Below are 17,656 nucleotides of genomic sequence, written 5' to 3'. Positions count from 1 at the left end.
CACCCCGTGAGGACCAGGGTTAGACCCGCGGCACCAGAGCATCCACTGGGGCAGGAGCCCCACTGCTGGTGTGGGGTCACGGAGGGGATCAGAGGGTTCCCCCATCAGGTTTGGTACCCGCTCCCCTGCAGCTTGCGGCCGCTGCCGGCTCCATCAGCCACGGCCACAGCTCCGGTTACGGCGCCGTTCAGAGCCCGGTGACCCGCGGGGGGTGCAGGGAACCGGGACCCCGGCTGGGACCGGACCCCGGGAGGGGATGGACGGGAGAAACTGAGGCAGGGAACGGGGCCGGGGGAGGGACCGGAGCGGGGCTGCCCGGCGCTGCAGCGGGCGGAGCCGGGGCTCGGCGGGGCCGCGCCTGCCCCCGCCTCCCGGTGGAGCCCATTCGTGCCCGACCGAACCGAGCCCGAGCGCACCGGGAGGTACCGGCAGCACCGGAGGTACCGGCAGCACCGGGAGGTACCGGTAGCACCGGGAGGTACCGGCAGCACCAGCGGTACCGGCAGCACCGGAGGTACCGGTAGCACCGGGAGGTACCGGTAACACCGGGAGGTACCGGCAGCACCAGGCGGTACCGGTAACACCGGGAGGTACCGGCAGCACCGGAGGTACCGGCAGCATCGGGCGGTACCGGCAGCACCGGGCCCGGCGCTCTCCGCGGTGCTGAACGGCGCCGCCGGCGGGGCCCGAGCCCGGCCCGGAGCGGAGCCGAGCGGCGGCCGCCGGGGATGGAGCCGTTCCTGGGCTGCACCGGAGCCGCGCTCCTGCTGTGCCTCAGCTGCGCCGGTCTGCGGGCGGTGGGGGCAGGTAAGGGCCCCGGGCCCCGGGGGGGGATGCTCGGGTAGGGGGGGTCCCGGAGGGGGGCACGGGTTGGACCGAGGGGGACCTCGCCGGTAACGGGGTGCGGGGGGCACGGGGGTTGTGGCCACGCAGCACCGGGGCACGGGAAGCATCAGGGTCTCACCCCACTGTGCTCCAGGCACGGGTCTATGGGAAGGCACCAGGGATGTGGGGTGAAAACGGGATCGGGGGGACCGAAGAGAGCCCCTCTCCAGCGCTGGCACCGGGGAGGTGAACACTGAGCACCGGCTCAAGGCACAGGTGAAGCAGGGCCAAGGGGGCAACCCCACATCTGCTCTGCCCTCGCCACGGCTCCTCGGTGCCACGGTGCCCGGGCTGCCCGGGAGCACAGCAGAGCCCTGGCACCTCGGAGCAGGCCCAAGGAGCTGGGATCTGAAGCTGGGATCATTCGGGAAGCTGTGGTTTTGGAGGGCTCAGCATGAGCTCAGCTCCGCTGCTCAGGCTGAGCCTTCACCAAGCACCCATTGCCTGGGTGCTGATGGAACCAAGCACCCATTGCCTGGGTGCTGCTGGAACCAAGCACCCATTGCCTGGGTGCTGCTGGAACCAAGCACCCATTGCCTGGGTGCTGATGGAACCAAGCATCCATTGCCTGGGTGCTGGTGGAACCAGACGCCCTCCCCTGCGCCGTGCAGCCTGCCCAAGGGCTGCCTCCCTCCCTTGCTGCCTGCAAGATGCTGCTGGAGCAGCTGCTTTGGTTCACAAAAGGCATATCTGGCGTTCCAGGAGCATGGGGTGACTCTCAGGGATGCAGGGAGTGGGAATTCCTGCGCCCGGGAGTTGCTGGAGTTACATTTGCGGCTGCAGCAGCCCCCGGATGCCTTCAGTGCTGTCACACAGGCCCTCGGCCAACCGTGGGCACCTGAAGTTGCTGTTTCACAGCCAACAGCCCCGGGTTCATTAATGAACCATTGCCCAAAGGAACACTGAGCAAGGAGGAAAACACAGCAGCACAATGGAGGTGGCTGCGATCGTCACAGCTCTCCTGGTGTGCTGTGAACTGGGCCACTTCCCTGCTCTCCTTATCCTTGGATCACCTCAGTCAGCACCAGAGAGCAAACACGGAGCTGCCCACAAGGCCTCCTGCTCCCATTGCAGCAGTGCTGGGTGCTGTGAGGTGTTGGTGAGCACCGGTTGCTGCCCTGGCTCATGGCTATGGTGTGCAGGGGGGATGCAGAGGCTCAGTTCTGGCCTCTGGAGCTCTGTGACCTTGGGGCTGTTGCCACTCACCCTCAGGATCCTCTTCCCATGGGCTCCTCCACTGAGGGCTGTCCAACGTGTCCTCCAACGTGTGCTGTCCCTGGGAAAAGAGGAATGAGGATAGGGAATGGTGTTCCCAAGGTCAGGCAGGGGTAGTGGCAGCATCACCACCAGCTCTACCTGAGGATGTGCCCTCAGAGGTGTGCAAGCCATGAGCCATCGGGAATGCCCTGGACAGGAACTAGTTCCCAGCAGGGGCAGGTGGGGATAGACCTCGGCCATCCCTCCTCTTGCATCCCATGCAGGTGGGCTCACAATAGTGCCCCATGTGCGAGGTGAAGGCTGATGGCTCCCAGGAGGGAATGTGGGTGCTGTTTCCTGACCCGTGTCATACTGGGTGTGCTGGTCCCTTCCTCCGAGCCAGGGAAATGGAGCTCCCCCTGTTCCGGCGGGATGGAAACCAGGAACAAGCAGTAGGCCCAAGAAAGCAGCTCTATGGAAAGCAGAGCCACATCAGCCCTTTCCTGTCTCACAGCAGACACAGACATTCCTGGCCATGGACATTCCTGGCCTTACACATTCCTGGCCAGCTGACAGGCACCATAAGCACTTCATTGATTCCTGCATTCCATTCAGGAGAGATGTCATTGGAATGTGGCAGTTCCTCACCCGGTGTCAGCCCCTCAGCAGGGATGTCAGCCCCTCAGCAGGGATGTCAGCCCCTCAGCTGGGATGTCAGCCCCACAGCAGGGATGTCAGCCCCACAGCAGGGATGTCAGCCCCTCAGCAGGGATGTCAGCCCCTCAGCAGGGATGTCAGCCCCTCAGCAGGGATGCTGCCGTGCAAAGCAGCCAAGTTTGTGCCATTCCGCTTCCAAACCTGGAAGGTCTTCTGCTGGGAATACACATGTGGAAAACAGATCTCTCTCCCAGCCAGGGATGTGCTCACAGGCGTTATCCATGCACTGAGCAGTGGAGCATGCAAAGCTGTACGTGTGCAAGAGAAATGGGATCGTTGGATGCAAGGACATGGACCAGGCAGCAGGCTCTGGGTACCAGCAGCTCCAGGGCTGGCTCAGCCCCTGCCTATGAGAGAGCTCTCTCTTATTGCTCTGATGTGACCCAGTTGGAGAGGAGCCTGAGAAGACCCTGGTACCAAGTCCTCCTGAGCATCCAGGCCCTGGCAATGACTCTGCTTGGGGCTGGCAACGTTAAAACCCAAGCCATGGTGCTGGTGTGACCTGCCTGCCTTTGGGACCCCAGGAGTCTGAGGCCTGGCAGTATGAGTGTCCTCCAAACTAGAAATACTCCTTAGTTCTGCCCTGAAGCAAGCAGGACACACTTCCCAGTGGCCAGGCTGGACACATGGAGCATCCCTGGATGGAACAAGCTCCATCCTCCTTGGCAGCGTTTCCCAATGCACGTTTGGGCACCTGCTCCATGGGGATTTGGCACTGGGGCTCTGGGGGAGTAAGGAGGTGCTGGTTTATTGATATCCTGTTTGCACAGGGTTGTCCATAGGGAATAACTGCCTCTTGCCAGGCCTGGAGGACCTCCAGTTGGTCTTTCAGCTCTGAAACAGTCAGAGCTTACCAAAGAGCCCCATGGTAGTGGGGTGCAGTGATGGACCCTGCTTCTTCCCACTCCCAGGCAGGCTCCATCCATTAACACACTCAGGGAAGCTGCAGCCGTTGCTCCATAACCCATAAAGAGAACAAGGAATCCCATCTGCTGAAGGAAGCTGTGCTGGGAAAGCAAAGAAAGGCTCCAAAAGCAGCAAAACCAGGTCTTTCTGTACTCACACTCACCCAGTTCTTCACAGAGAACATCGCACAGGACCTCATGGGATGCTTCTTCCCCTGGCAGGTCGTGTCCTTCCATCTCCTGTGTCCTCAGGGAAGGCTGTGGTGCAGGGATAAAGAACTACAGGGATTTAAGGCTGACATTCCCTGCTTCCCACAGGAAAAGGCAGGCAGCTTGCAGGTTGATAGGACTGAAAGAGCATGTCAGAGCTGGCAGGCCCTCTGCTCGCTGGACCATGGCTGAGGGCTTGGAAGCAGCTGAGCCTTTCCCAGCAGGAAAGGAGCTTGGAGGAGATGAGTGAACTGAACTGGTAAATGCTGTGACTGAAGGTGGCCTCAGCCATGGAGGAAACTGCACTTCCAAGTGGTTGGGGTTTCCAGGAGAGCTGAATTCGGAAGGAACAGTTTTGGGAGCCCTGGCTGGGGAAATACCCCCTCATTCAACACCTGCAGCCTGGCCACAGGCAGAGCTCATCTCCAAGGGTCCGATATTCCCATAGCTCCTTCCTTTAGCTCTAAGCAAGGATCTCTGGCAGTTTGCAGGGCTGAGCTCCCAACCCTTGCCCCACTGTAGGAGCAGCTTCAGAGGGAGAACAGAAAGGAGAAGGCCCACGGCAGAGGACACATCTCCCAGGCATGTCTGTACCTTGACGCTAGAGGTGCCAGGCAGGACACCCCCGTTACTCACCCCACCACCCTCAATCAGCAGCCACAGTGGGATGGATGCAAACCTTCCCCCTTCTCCCTCCCCACCCCATCAACAGGAGGGGCAGGGGGTGCTTTCCTCCTCCTCACGCCAGCAGCAGATGATGAAAGGCCAGGGAGGAACCAGCCCAAAGCTCCAAAGTGTGAAGGGTTTTTTTGCCTCTCTCTTAAATAAAACCCCATTAACAATGAGCAAAGTGTTTAATGAGAGGCTGGAAGGAGTGCTCAGCATGAAAGGGGATTACAGGTAATCTTCATCCCTCGTTCCTCCTCGCTGTGCAGTGGCAGCTCTGACCTGCTCTTGTCAGAAGGGCCCAAGGGGGATGCAGGATTGTGGCTCAGCCCATGCGGGGTCCCTGTGGGAAGGAAACCAGAGACGGTTTAAGCATGAGCAGTTTGGAAGCAGCCTGGAATTCATGTTTAAAAATCATGATTTCATCTTCCTTAATCAGAGCCTCCCCTTAGAGCAGGGCTGCAATTCGTGCTGATAGGAGAACAAGAGCAGCTTTTGATCCCAGCACGCAGCCCTAAGCCAAATTGGCCATGCAGATCCTCTGCCTGTTCCCGATGGGCTCCAGCAGCCACCGCAGCTGGGATGAAGCTGATGCCTCTTACACCATATAGGTCCCTTACAGACCAGACAGGGGATGGGCTCAGCATCTCTGGAGCAAACACGCATGAGGAAGGCTCGATGCAAGGCTTGTTCCCTGCAATGGAACAGCCCCTGGGACCATCCCAGCCTGCTCCCAGGACACCAGCAGCTTCCCTGGCTGCTGCAGGCACAAAAGCAAAGCTTCCGGGAGTCACAGATGAGGTTAGGCAGAACCAAACACTTGGATTTGGTACCTCAAGGCCCTGCAAGATGCTGACCCCATACAGCCAGCTGGGAAACAGGAATCACATCCTCTCCACCTGCCCTCAGCCAGGCTGGCACTAAGGAAGAGCCGCAAGGAGCCCAAGGAGCCAAGAGCAGAGTGGGATCTCTTGGAAGGGTGCTTGGATTTTAGGCAGCCATGAGCTCATTGCCTGGGGGGGGAGGGGGGGGAGTTCATCCTCATGGCTTAAAATTTGGGTTCCAAATTATTCGCTCAGCTCTGGGAGCAGGAAACTGATTTCCTGGCTCTGTATTCCTGTTGAGCTGTGCTTCGTTCTCCTCTCACGCTGCTTTTGCACTGGTTTGACACCACTGATTTCAGTGTAGCTGCTCCTAATCTGCGGCACTGAAAGGAAAGGCAGGCTCAGATCTGCTGCCCTACATCCCACTGTATGACTGCTGCCTTCAACCACCCCATCTCTCTCAGGGGTTAATAAGGGTGCTTCCAGACCACACTCCTGACACCCCCACCAGCTGATTTCTCCCCTGCCTCCATTCCAAGTCCAGCTTTGCCCAGTGCTTCCCTCCTGCCCCACATCCCAGCACCCTCCCCAGCTCCCAGAGAGGTTCTTTGCTCTCCTCCAGCTCTGTGAGGTCTTCCCCACGTTTTACATCATCAGGAATCTCCAGGCACTTTTCCTGCTTTGCCTCCCTTAGGGGCACAGGTTTCCAAGGGCACTCGGGCACCAAGAGCAGTGCAATGTGATGTGCGTTCCCTTCTGCCAGCCTCAAGCTTCCTCCCTGATGCTCTCTGCTGCTGGGGGTGAATTCACCTCTTCAGAAAGGCCTCCCCAGCCTAAGCTGGGCAAATCATCAGTGACAGCTCCTAAAGGAAATGCACCCCCCAGGAAAGCCATCCATGCTGGGATTAATGTACAGCGGGACCCAGAGAAGGGCAAAGTGCCAGCCTGGAGATGGTTTTGTCTCCCACCTCTCCGTCATAGCCTCCCTATGCTCCAGTAAATTCATCAGGCATGACACAGGCATGACCTTCCCTGTCACATTCCCATCTGCTGGCTGCCCCTGCCTAAAATTAGACCCCACTCTTGGTGTTGGTCACAGGGGAAGGTGAGCAGCTGCAGATCCACGTCTCTTCCCTGTGCCACAGCAGGGAGCTGAGCGCAGACAGTACTGGTGTTCAGCATGAGGAGCATGCCCCATCTCCCATGCTCAGCTTGTTCTTGGCCCTGCTGCTGCAGGGGGATGGTGAACGCTCCCATCTTCCAAGAGCCTCATTTCATGAAGGTGAGCCCCTGAGAGATGAGGATGCTCTGGCTCAATACTGACTTGATCACCTGCAGAGAGGGAGGACACAACTGTTTGCTGCTGCTCCTCCAGCCCCAAATCCATGTCAACTTGGCCAGGCACCCTGCAGTGAGCTCTTGGAATCAGCCGGGGTCTGGCCCTCCAAGGGTCACTGCTGGGTGTGGGTCTCCACACAGAGGAGCCCCGAAGGGTCTGGGTGCTGGTTGGGGATGAGAGAAAGGAATAAGGTCATTGCTCTGCTGAGTGTGGAGCAGCACTGACCTTGCTGGGGAATTCTGTGCTCCCATTATTGTCTCTGTTCCCGATGGAACATTCACCAGGAGTGAAGTCACCCGTCAGGAGACACCAACACTGCAGGGTATTTTCAGCCACATTCCAGCGGCTGGGACTGTGAATCCAACAGGTGTTACTGGAGCCATGCACACGTGCACCCACAGCCCAGCAGGGCAGCCTTGTGCACTGGTTATGAAGCAGTGAAGGGATTATTATAGGATGGAAGTCAGAAAGAATGATTCCTCCTCACCCTGCTCAACCTCCTGAGTGCAGTCAGGGCCTCAGCAGTCTCGTTGTGCCTTGGGGTTCAGGGCACAAGGTGGACAATGTGAGTTAAATCTGACCACAGGAGAGGGAACAGGAGTCCAATGGGCTGCACTGAGCACTGGGAGGACTGTGCCATGCCCATCAGGTACAACCTTCCCCTTGAGATGCCAGGAAAGGCTTCACACTGGCAGCATCCTTGGGAAGGAGCCCACAGCTACCCAGGTCCAGCTTGCAGCTGGAAACCATGGGAGTGAGGAATAAACAGGAGCCTCCAGCTATTGCTTTCATGTTCTGCCCTTTCCCCTGCCAATGGCCCATCAGTGCTGTAGCTGCCTCTTCTGCCCTGCTCACTGTGAGGGGGTGGCTGCTGGATGCTCTCAGGCCACCTGAGAGGCAGCAGCTCAAGCACCAAACATGCATCATATCTCCTCTGTCAGACAGGGGACAGCAAAGGAAACGCTCTGTTTACTACTCCTGAATCCCAAGGCTCCGGAGTGCTCAGCAGAGCATTCCCTTCCCAGGCTCACAAGCAGATTCTGCATTTCCTCCCAGCTGTCACTGTTGGGCTGCAATAGGAAGCAGGGCACAGAACATGGTACATGGCTGGGAAGGGGGAGATGAATGAGCTGCTCTGTGCCCTGCTCTGCTGACAAACCCTCCCCGAGGGTCAGTTCTTTTACATGTGTCTAATGCAGCTCATGCTCTCAGCAGAGAGCTCCTAGAACCTCCCTGCTGGTTGAGACTGCCTTTGTAGATCCATATCCAGCTGCAGGAAGAACCCCGAGCCAGGTCCTTTCCCACTCCCTTCCCTGCCCTTGCTCCATCTCCTGCTGCTGTGACTTTGCCTGTGTAAAGGCTCTGCTCTCCCTCCTTGCAGACAGCCCATCAGCTCCAGTCAATGTCACAGTCAAACACCTGAAAGCCAACTCAGCCGTTGTGACTTGGGATGTTCTGGAGGATGAAGTTGTCATTGGATTTGCCATTTCCCAGCAGGTATGGTGCTCCAGCTGCCTGGTTTCGGTCACATCCACCTTCACCCCAGGTACCCTCACTTTCCAAGTTCTCTTGCTGCAGTTTAAGCCCATTCCTTCTTGTCCTGTCCCTCGTGGTCTGGGAGAGGATGTGAGTCCCTGTCCTCTTGGTAGCTGCAGAGAGGAACGGGCCCCATGGTCTCCATGTCCGTGGTGGACAGGGCAGGAAGCAGTGGTCTTCAGGCAGCAGCACACAGGGGAGGTCTCTCCATCACTCTCTGCTCTCCTCTCTCGGCCTCCAGAAGAAGGACGTGCGGATGCTGCGCTTCATCCAGGAGGTGAACACCACCACCCGCTCCTGTGCCCTCTGGGACCTCGAGGAGGACACCGAGTACATTGTGCATGTCCAGGCCATCAGCATCCAGGGGCAGAGCCCGGCCAGTGAGCCCGTCCTCTTCAAGACCCCCAGGGAAGCTGAGAAACTAGCCTCTAAAAACAAAGGCAAGTGTGGGTGAGTTCCTGTGTGGCCCCTGGGATGCCCGAGCAGAGCAGGGAAGCAGTACCCTGTGCACTGGGAATAGCTGGGTTCAATGCACAGGGTCCCCATGTGGACATGTCCCGGGTGTCCCCAGCAGACAAGGCTGACAGGGAGATGCTGTTAAGGCTGCCTGCTCATCTCCCCCATTTCACATGGGGTTTAACAGGCAAAGCGAGAGGAGAAGGTTTCCAGGCTGGGAGCTGTGTCCCAGCATCCTTGCAAGTGGAGAATGCCAGGGGAAATTCCTGAGCAGCCTGTGAACTCCTGTGGAACCAGACCCCTGATGGCACTGGGCACAGCACCACTGTGCTCACAGGGTATTCACTGGTGCTTGGATTGCAGGAGAGCAGGGGAAAACTCACCCAGAGATTCCCACTTCAAATATTCAGGCCAAATCAGAGCGAGATGAGGTTGGAAGGGACCTCCTGAGATCACCTAATGCAAACCCTCACTGTCCAGTCGGGTTTGGAACACCTCCATGGGGGAAACCAGGAGCTTCCTCTGGGGCAGCTCCTTCACTTGCTCTTCTTAAGCCAAAGCTGATTGATGAATCCTCCTGGCAGCAAGAACCTCTCCTACAGAGAGGGCTGGGACAGGAAGGGTGAATGCCTGTCCCCTGAGGACCCAGCCATTGTGGGGCCCTTGGTGCTTCTGGGATGCTGTGAATTCTTCACTCTTGCTGCTAGAATGATCTGGTGCCTGTAAATCCAGAATCACTGCTCATCTGAAGGCACCGAGAGGAGTGCTGGGCCCCTTTCCTGAGGCTGAGCTCTCATCTCAGTGCTTTGGAGCTGAGGAGGTGCATGAAGCTCTGCCAAAAGGCTCTGCTCATTCCTGAATCCCACTGGAAAACCACACCAGGCTCCACCCAGAGGAGCTGCTGGAGCATGTGGGGCTTCAGGACAGGCACAGACGGCACCAACAGACACCAGAGGCAGAGCAGAGCTGCACAGGGATTTACCCCATAGCAGCTCCTCTATGGTAAGTGCCTGTTGATGCCATCTCCCTGCTCCCTCCCCAGCCCATCTCCTGCAGATGAACTTGCAGCTGATGCTCTGCAAGCTCAGAGGAAGGAGAGAAGGAAAGGAGAGGAAAGGAGAGGGAAAGGAAAGGAAAGGAAAGGAAAGGAAAGGAAAGGAAAGGAAAGGAAAGGAAAGGAAAGGAAAGGAAAGGAAAGGAAAGGAAAGGAAAGGAAAGGAAAGGAAAGGAAAGGAAAGGAAAGGAAAGGAAAGGAAAGGAAAGGAAAGGAAAGGAAAGGAAAGGAAAGGAAAGGAAAGGAAAGGAAAGGAAAGGAAAGGAAAGGAAAGGAAAGGAAAGGAAGGAGAGGAAGGAAACTTGTGGCATGACCGAGGGGTGAAGGCTCTCTCCCTGCTAGACCCTGATGCACTGATGAGTGGAGCTGGGCATGGGAGCAGCCTGAGCCCTGTGGTTGGGTTTCATGATTTCTCTTTCCCCTTGTGCAGATGAGGTGACAATGAAGGAGATGGCAAAGAAAAACCAGCAGCTGCGAGCAGGGGAAGTTCTCATCATTGTTGTGGTGTTGTTTATGTGGGCAGGTCAGTTGAATCCTTCTGTCAAAAGCATGAAATACCCTTAGGAAACATCCCTTGGTTTGTAATCATGTAAGAGCTGAAAAGGAACCTTCCCTCCCACCGGCAGCACTGCACATGCAGCTGTACTGAGCATCCCTCAGCACCACAAGCTGGGCAGTGCCACGAGCAGGTGAATCAGTGGTTTGATGTAGTCCAGGGGGATGTAGATAACAGGCCTAATTCCCCATGGCTAATCCTGTAATCTCGTATCATGCACTGATGATAACACCCTCAGCCATCCAACAGGATGCCTGCAGTGATACACTGTAATGCTCTGGCTGTTATATGCCTCCAACTCTCATGCAAAAGAGAAATGTAAGAGTCTCACTCTCAACCCCCACTGTTATAACACACACTAGAACCCACTTCAGGAGCAATTAAAATAATGGAAGAACAAATGGCCCCAAACATCAGAACACCAATGAACCAGATCCTCTCAGCAGCCACTATCAACGTACAAAGAATAGGATTTAATGGGAAGAGGAGGGATGTTACCAGAAACACATGAACCGAAAGGAGAAGTCTATGTAAGTGTGGCATGGCAGGAGGAGGAAGGAACAGCACAAATTGAAAGCTGCCATCCCAAAGGGTCTTTTGGAACCAAACTCTTGGCAATCTTTTGAAATTCCACTCTAGTCCTTATCCCTCACAGCCATTAATCCTTTAATCCAAGCAGAGCCTCTGCTACAGGACGGATGCTGCAGGATGTGGTTTTATAAGCAAGATCAGCTGCAGCTGAGAGCAGACAATGCTGTGGAAGGAGCAGTAAAACCATCCTAGGGCTGCTCTGCCGCGGGATGTGATGGGCATAGCGAGGCACAGACCTTAACCCAGCCTCTATCGGAGCATCCTTGAACATGAGGATCCCTCACCATGACTTTGTGTAATATGCATGTATATGTAAACTTCATTTCCAAAGGGAACCCAAAGAGTTTTCCAAGTCTGGGACCACATTTCAATAGAACTTAGAGAAACTGCAGAGAGGAACATCTCACTCCTATGTTTTAAGCTAGCAAATAGGGAGAGGAAAACGCCTGTGACTCCTGCCCCAGCAGCTCAGCACGTCTGGAGCGGCTGTAGCCAGCCCTTCAGCCTGCTCAGCTGGCAAATAACATGCAGGAGTTAATGGGAAATAAAGTTTGCACATGTCTGGTTTCTATTTCGAGCCCCAGCATCCCCTGGCCGCCAGTCAGCTGCTGCTCCTGCTGCCACCTCAAGCAGTAATGAAACAGCATTTGCTCCCTGCGAGGCACAGAACACAGAGCTCCAGAGGAAATGGGCACCTGTGAGCCAAGGAGACTGACAGGAAGGGAAATGAGCCCCGTGGTAAATCTCTGGTCCATAAAACACAGCCTGTGCCACTCAGTGCTGAACCCTCTTGTGCCAGTCAAGCCCCTTTTCCACCCACAGAGCGTATGAAGCACCACACAGAGGGTTTTCCTCGGGCAGAAACCTGCCACAACAGCACTGAGGAGCTGACAGCTTTGGCAACTTGTATTTCCCATGGTAGCATCACGTTGTGCCCTCTAGAAGGGGTGTTCTGTCAATCCACTGCTGTAGCCTGTCACAAGCCTGACTCAACAGGGGCTGCACCAGTTTACTCCAACAGATACAGCCCATCTGTACCAGATGCTGCTGAGATAACTCTGGGGAGAGATGTGAAGAGGAAACCAGACACTGATCAGAGATGTGTCCCAAAAGAGGGGGATGGAGGAATTAACTGTATCCTGTATCCTGCAAGGTCTCTTACAAGCCGATCCCGGTGACACGATCAGATCCATGTATAAGGTTCGGTTTGCCCTGGCAAGTGCCAAGTTTACCACGAGTTATTTGCACTTCCAGAGACTGAGCAGCAATTATTGCTCAAGATGATAACCAAATGAAAGCCTAAACTAAACTAAAAGGTTTCCAGACCCTCCAGTGTCTGTTCTGTTCAGCATTTATGGCAAGTTTTAGTTGTGCACATTCAGATTTAAATGCCCTGCCAGTAAAACCGATCCTGAATAAGCACATGAAGCGACTGAATAACTGATTCATCTCCCACTGTAGCATCATCTAAAAGACAGATCAATGTCAGAACAAAGCAGTTGCTAATACCACAGTTTCCCTTCTAGAGAGATGACTTGCATTTAAAAAAGGAAAGAGGGTGGGTGGGGGAAATCTCTTTACATCTGGTGGGCTCTTACATGTACAGAACCCAAAAGGCTTTAACCTGAATGGATGATGATGATGCTTTAGCAAATGCAGACAGGAAGCAGGCTGTGCCCAGGGCTCTGACCTGAGACAAGGCTCTTGTGATGTACTTGTGGTGTTTTTCACAGCCCTTTGCTGCCCTGTGCCTCAGTTTTACCATCAGGAGCCACAGAAGGTGGGACCGTGGCAGATGTTAACCTGCTCTGCCAGGACCAGCCATTAATTCACACACACAGAATTCAAACCACTGTGTGTACCACGTTCTAAAGCAGTTTGGGATGATCTGGAAGCATTACAGGCATTTTGCTATTAGGCAGAAGCAGCATCTGCTTGGGTCTGCGCAACCTCCGTGTTTGGAGCCTGCAGGCAGGGAAGTTGCTCGGTCAAAATGCCCCATGAAAGCTGCTAAGGAAGGCACCTGCAGTCTCCTGAGGCTCGGCTGCTCTCTCCTCATGTGCCTCTGTGTGTGGGGAGGAAATTTCCACTGGCAGCTCCTGCTGCTGTCACTGTTGCATGTTTGCAGATGTCCTGCTGCTCCAAGGGCCATGGATGCATCACACGCAGGTACCTGCCCCTCATCCCTGGCCCCGCATCCTTCCCTTCACCCCAAGGGGAGAGGGAGCAGAGGACACATTCTCACTAACCACAGATTCCAGCAGCTCCTGTGTTTGCAAAGTAAAACTCCCATTTAACCACACAGTGATCACTGTCAAAACGTAGGGCTTGAAACACTCGTCCTGTTTAATGCCAGGGAAGTTGGAATAGACTTAAATCTTCTGTCCTGCTAACTAGTTTCGCATGGAATTAGGTCTCAAGAAGGAAACAGCCAGAGGGCTGATGAGCTCTGTTAGACAATGATCCTCAGGAGCAGTTGGGAATGCTGCTGAGCTCTGCCCCGGAAGGCACAGAGCCGGCTGGCAAGCACAGGGTCTGTGATCTCTGCAGCTCCAGGGGCTGAGCTCGTTTGTGTGATCACTAATGCTTCTTCCTGTCAGGGGTGATCGCCCTGTTCTGCAGACAGTACGACATCATCAAAGACAATGAGCCAAATAACAGCAAGGAGAAGGTGAAGAACGCCTCAGAGAACAGCACCCCCGAGCACCAGAGCGGAGGGCTCCTGCGCAGCAAGGTGAGAGGCTGCTGGCACGGGGCAGAGCATCAGCTTCCTGCCTCAATTACACCAAAGAGCATCCAAACAGCCTCCCCCCAACCCCCTCCCTCCCTCCAGCTGAGATGCAGGAAGGAAAACCCTTTCACATCCATGCATGTCAGCACCACGGCTTCATTAGCGGTCAGAGCCTTCCAGGCACATCAGGACACAGCACTTCACTCCTGCTCCTGGATTCATAGAATCATAGAGTAGTTAGGGTTGGAAAGGGCCTTAAGATCATCCAGTTCCAACCCCTGCCATGGGCAGCGACACCCTAAACCAGGTCACCCAAGGCTTCATCCAACCTGGTCTTGAACACTGCCAGGGATGGAGCATTCACAACCTCCCTGGGCAACCCATTCCAGTGCCTCAGCACCCTCACAGGAAAGAATTTCTTCCTTAGGTCCAACCTAAACCTCTGCTGTTTGTTCATCTGCACATCCAGCAGGGAAAAGAGATTTCAATCCATATGAAACATGCACTGAGGGATGCTGCAGTGCCTGAGCTGCTCGGGTCCGTAACCCTGCAGCAGCCCTTAGATGCCATGGGGTAAAGAGCAATAGCTCTTAGAAGAACTGATCAGCAGGAGCATGGCTGCTTAAAGGAATGCCACCTCCATAATGGGAGCAGACTGAAGCCTATCCTTTATATCAACTTACTTCAATTAAACTTCCTTGTGTTTCTATCCCCACCGCTTCACATTTACCAGTTGAAATAACCCACTCATTTATGCCCATTCAGAAGCAGACAGTGATGAACATGCAACCCTAAACCCTCCACATTGCACTTCCATCATCCTGAGGGGATGGGCACAAGAACTTTTACAAACCCAAAACCTGACCAGCACACTGCCCTGAGCTTTGACATGGGTTTTCCCTCCTCTTTAGTAATTCCTATTCATCCTTTCTCCCTTTTTCCTCCTCTTCTAGTTTCCAAAAAACAAGCCCTCAGTGAACATCATTGAAGCATGACAGCCTGCCGTCTGATAGATGGACTCCATTCCTCACTCTCACTTCCTGCCTCTGAGCCTTGATGACTAGGGAGGTGAAACACTGTTGGAGCAAGACGGAAAGAGACCTTAGTGATGGTCACTTGCTGGCACAAACCTCCTCGTCTCTGTTCTGCAAAACATATGTCCAGAAAGAAAAATCCTGGGGAAAACAAAAACCACACAACCAAAAACCCTGAAACCCCAAAATTAAGATGGAAAAGCCCCAGTGAGACAACTGCTGCCAGTGATCCCACCTGGAGCCATGAATCACTGGGGATGGACAACTCACACACGTCCCTCCACCCTCACACTCCGTCTTCTGGAAGAGTTTTCCTGTCTTTGGAAGTACAAGGGTTTGTTGTATCTTTATGTTGTCTCATTGTCACTACATCTTGACAGCGTTGAGGGGAGCTCAGGCATCAGTCACTGTCACGCCAAGCGAGAAGGAAGACAAGCTCATCACAGACACAATGAGCAGCCAGCTGGGTGCTCTTGGCTTGCTTTGTTCCGTGGATGTGTGTTGTGTAGCACGTCTTGCAGGTGGGTTTTTAAAGCCAAGCCAGAAGAAAAGGCAGATCCCAGTTTTCGTTCCCACTGCAGAGGCTTCCCTGGTGTCCTTGGGTTAAGCTGCAGCACGTCTCCATCACTGCTGTCCTTCCTGTCTTGCACTGGTGCTCTTCATCTCAGACCATCAGGACACAGCGAGCACTGGGGCACAGAGGGGACACCACCAGACACCAGAGGGATGATTTCAACCATTTTCTTCATGGTGTTTTCAGCTGGGCCCAGTGTGAGAGAAGGTCCACAAACATGTAGCCAGTCAGCAAAAAACAAAAGACAAACCTCCTGATACCGGTTGCTATGCAAAGGTCTCCAGTGGCAACAGCCATTTACTGCTAAAGGCTCTTGCCCAAGGGACCTTTTTCTGAGGGCTTAAGTACTTAAATTGCTTCTTTTAGTAGGGTTCCTGTGGGAAGGTCTGGTTGTCCTTACACAGCCTGTCTGCCCTGTTCCTGTGACACTAATGCAGGGATCTGCTGGAGGCAGCTCTCCAGCAAAAGGTGGACAAGGAACAGGAAAGGGGCTGGAGTTCTCTCTTATGAAGTGCTTGCTGTTTGTAAGTTAACAGGATCCCCAGGACTGCTGGTGCTCAGACACTGGTAGAGGCAAGTCCATCACATGGAAGAAGATTTACTCTTTGTAGTGTGCCATGGGGTATGTGTATTTAATTACTCCACAAGCCCACTCCATATGCACTAGGGGATGAGGCAAGAATCTACTTGGTCCATCAGATACCAGGTTGGCCTGAGTAGGGATCAAACCTCGTACAAACCTGCACTCAGATGAGCCTGGCTTCAAAGGCCCTGCACAGAAACAGGCTGGCAGGAAGAGTTCAGCCACCTCTCCTCTTCCACTGGCACCAGCCTTGCCAAAAGAGTCAGTTTGAGAGAAAGGCACCAGGAAGTCCACATGGAGATGTGGTGGGGAACAAGTGAGGGCTTCCCTGGTGCCAGTTACCAAAGGCAGGCCAACCCCAAAGGTCTCTTCAGTGGATCCTTTGCCAGAACATACTCCTCCATCACCAAGAGGGAGAGGTCACCACCTCCGATACAGACAGAGCAATAAACATTTTATAATGTACAATAAAAGATTAAAGGCATCTCGTGTCCTTGTAACGACTGAATGAAGTCATTTCATCTTCACCTGCTTTGAGCACACACACACGGGAACAGGGAGACTGCCAATGTACTGCCCAGAGACTACAGCATGAAGTGTTCTCTCAGTGGCCGGGTGTAGAAAACCAGAACCAGAGTTCACTGTTCACAGGATAAGGGGAGGGGGGAAACTTGCTAGGTACAGCTGTAATGCTATTTATGTTGCAAGATTCTTCAGACATGTCTGTTCTCTCTGAAGGGAGAAATGCCATTTGGAATCCATACCCCTATAAAGGGAGATTTAGGACAGATGGCACAGCATGTGCAAAATGATAAGGGAGATGCTCACTCCTTGTTTGGTAGAGAAGAATTAGATGTTGGTGCAGAGTTGGGTGCTCAAAACGCAGTGTGGCAGGAGGTTAGAGGTTATCATTATGTTCCATAAGTGCAGGCTTTAAAAGGCAATAATGCCATTAGTGAGGAGAAACAAATGCAGGCTGGCAGCAACTCATCAGAGAGGGACTCCAACGACCTAATTCCACTGATTCTCTTCAAGAGTGTTTTTATCAACTCTGAATTGATGCAATAGGTCCACACTTTAGGAAAAGCTGTTTCCTGTTACAGAAGAAAGCTCCTGAGGATCTTTTCTGAGGGTCACAGACATCAAAGCTTTAACTGCTGCTTCAGCATCAACTTCCACCATAACCCATGAGTCAGACACCATTAAGACTCTGGGCCTACGTGAGCTTCAGCCTAAGCCCATCTTTGGCAGAGGTACCTCATTGCTGTCAAAGGCTGCCAAAAGATACTCCTAAGGTGGTTTACAGGCAATAAAGAGATCAAGGGCAAACCAAACAAGTCAGTGCTGAGCAAAGTGATGCTGGGCCACAGAAGGCAGCACCCTAAAGGCCACCCACATTTCCCCACTGATTTTGAGTGTTTGTTGGAAGCAGGAGCTGGCAAAGGGAGGTTTCAATAAGTGCTAAAAAGCAGCAGCAGGAGTGGGCTGCACAACAGGGATCCCAGAGAGCAAGAACTGGTTCCCCATGGATCTCAAAAGGAAAGGAAAGCAGCCTTCCAGCCAGCTCCCCCAGTGCCATTCCACCCCTGGGCACTATCCCATTGATTTCCAAGAATCAGCTGAGCAGGGACTATGGGAACAGTAAGGAGCAAGAAGCTGCAAACAGAGCCCTTTGCCAGCATACGCAGTGCATGTTTAAAGCTAAGCACCACTTGCCTTCATCCTTCCAAGCACTGCAATATTATGCCTAAAAGTACCATTGAGCCAATATATTCCTCCCCCACGAGTTTAGTGAGAG

General features: G+C 54.1%; 2 protein-coding genes across 2 annotated transcripts in view; one reads left to right on the top strand and one right to left on the bottom strand.

Moving 5' to 3' along the window:
* The first annotated feature begins 617 nt into the window (after positions 1-617).
* Positions 618-16,342, top strand: FNDC5 (fibronectin type III domain containing 5). Its single transcript, XM_034069146.1, has 6 exons — positions 618-807; positions 8,125-8,240; positions 8,521-8,719; positions 10,220-10,312; positions 13,537-13,670; positions 14,621-16,342. The coding sequence occupies exons 1-6, from the start codon at positions 729-731 to the stop codon at positions 14,660-14,662; spliced, it is 663 nt and encodes a 220-aa protein (XP_033925037.1). The 5' UTR covers positions 618-728; the 3' UTR covers positions 14,663-16,342.
* Positions 4,786-17,656, bottom strand: part of S100PBP (S100P binding protein) — a 26,934-nt gene continuing 14,063 nt past the window's right edge. Inside the window, exon 6 of the mRNA XM_034069135.1 lies at positions 4,786-4,923. Coding sequence (XP_033925026.1) covers positions 4,872-4,923 — 52 coding nt within the window. The 3' untranslated portion in view covers positions 4,786-4,871. The remainder of the gene's footprint in view (positions 4,924-17,656) is intronic.

Source organism: Melopsittacus undulatus, chromosome 14 (genome assembly GCF_012275295.1).
Source record: "Melopsittacus undulatus isolate bMelUnd1 chromosome 14, bMelUnd1.mat.Z, whole genome shotgun sequence".
Lineage (NCBI taxonomy): Eukaryota > Metazoa > Chordata > Aves > Psittaciformes > Psittaculidae > Melopsittacus > Melopsittacus undulatus.
The sequence above is the reverse complement of the archived record's forward strand: the minus strand, read 5'-3'. Positions and strand labels throughout refer to the sequence as shown.

What these genes read in the sequence shown, in the direction of transcription:
- FNDC5 (XM_034069146.1), top strand. Translation starts at nt 729, where the DNA reads ATGGAGCCGTTCCTGGGCTGCACCGGAGCCGCGCTCCTGCTGTGCCTC. An exon ending in GGTGTTGTTTATGTGGGCAG is followed by an intron (nt 10,313 to 13,536) that starts GTCAGTTGAATC and finishes TCTTCCTGTCAG; the next exon opens with GGGTGATCGCCCTGTTCTGC. An exon ending in GAGGGCTCCTGCGCAGCAAG is followed by an intron (nt 13,671 to 14,620) that starts GTGAGAGGCTGC and finishes CTCCTCTTCTAG; the next exon opens with TTTCCAAAAAACAAGCCCTC.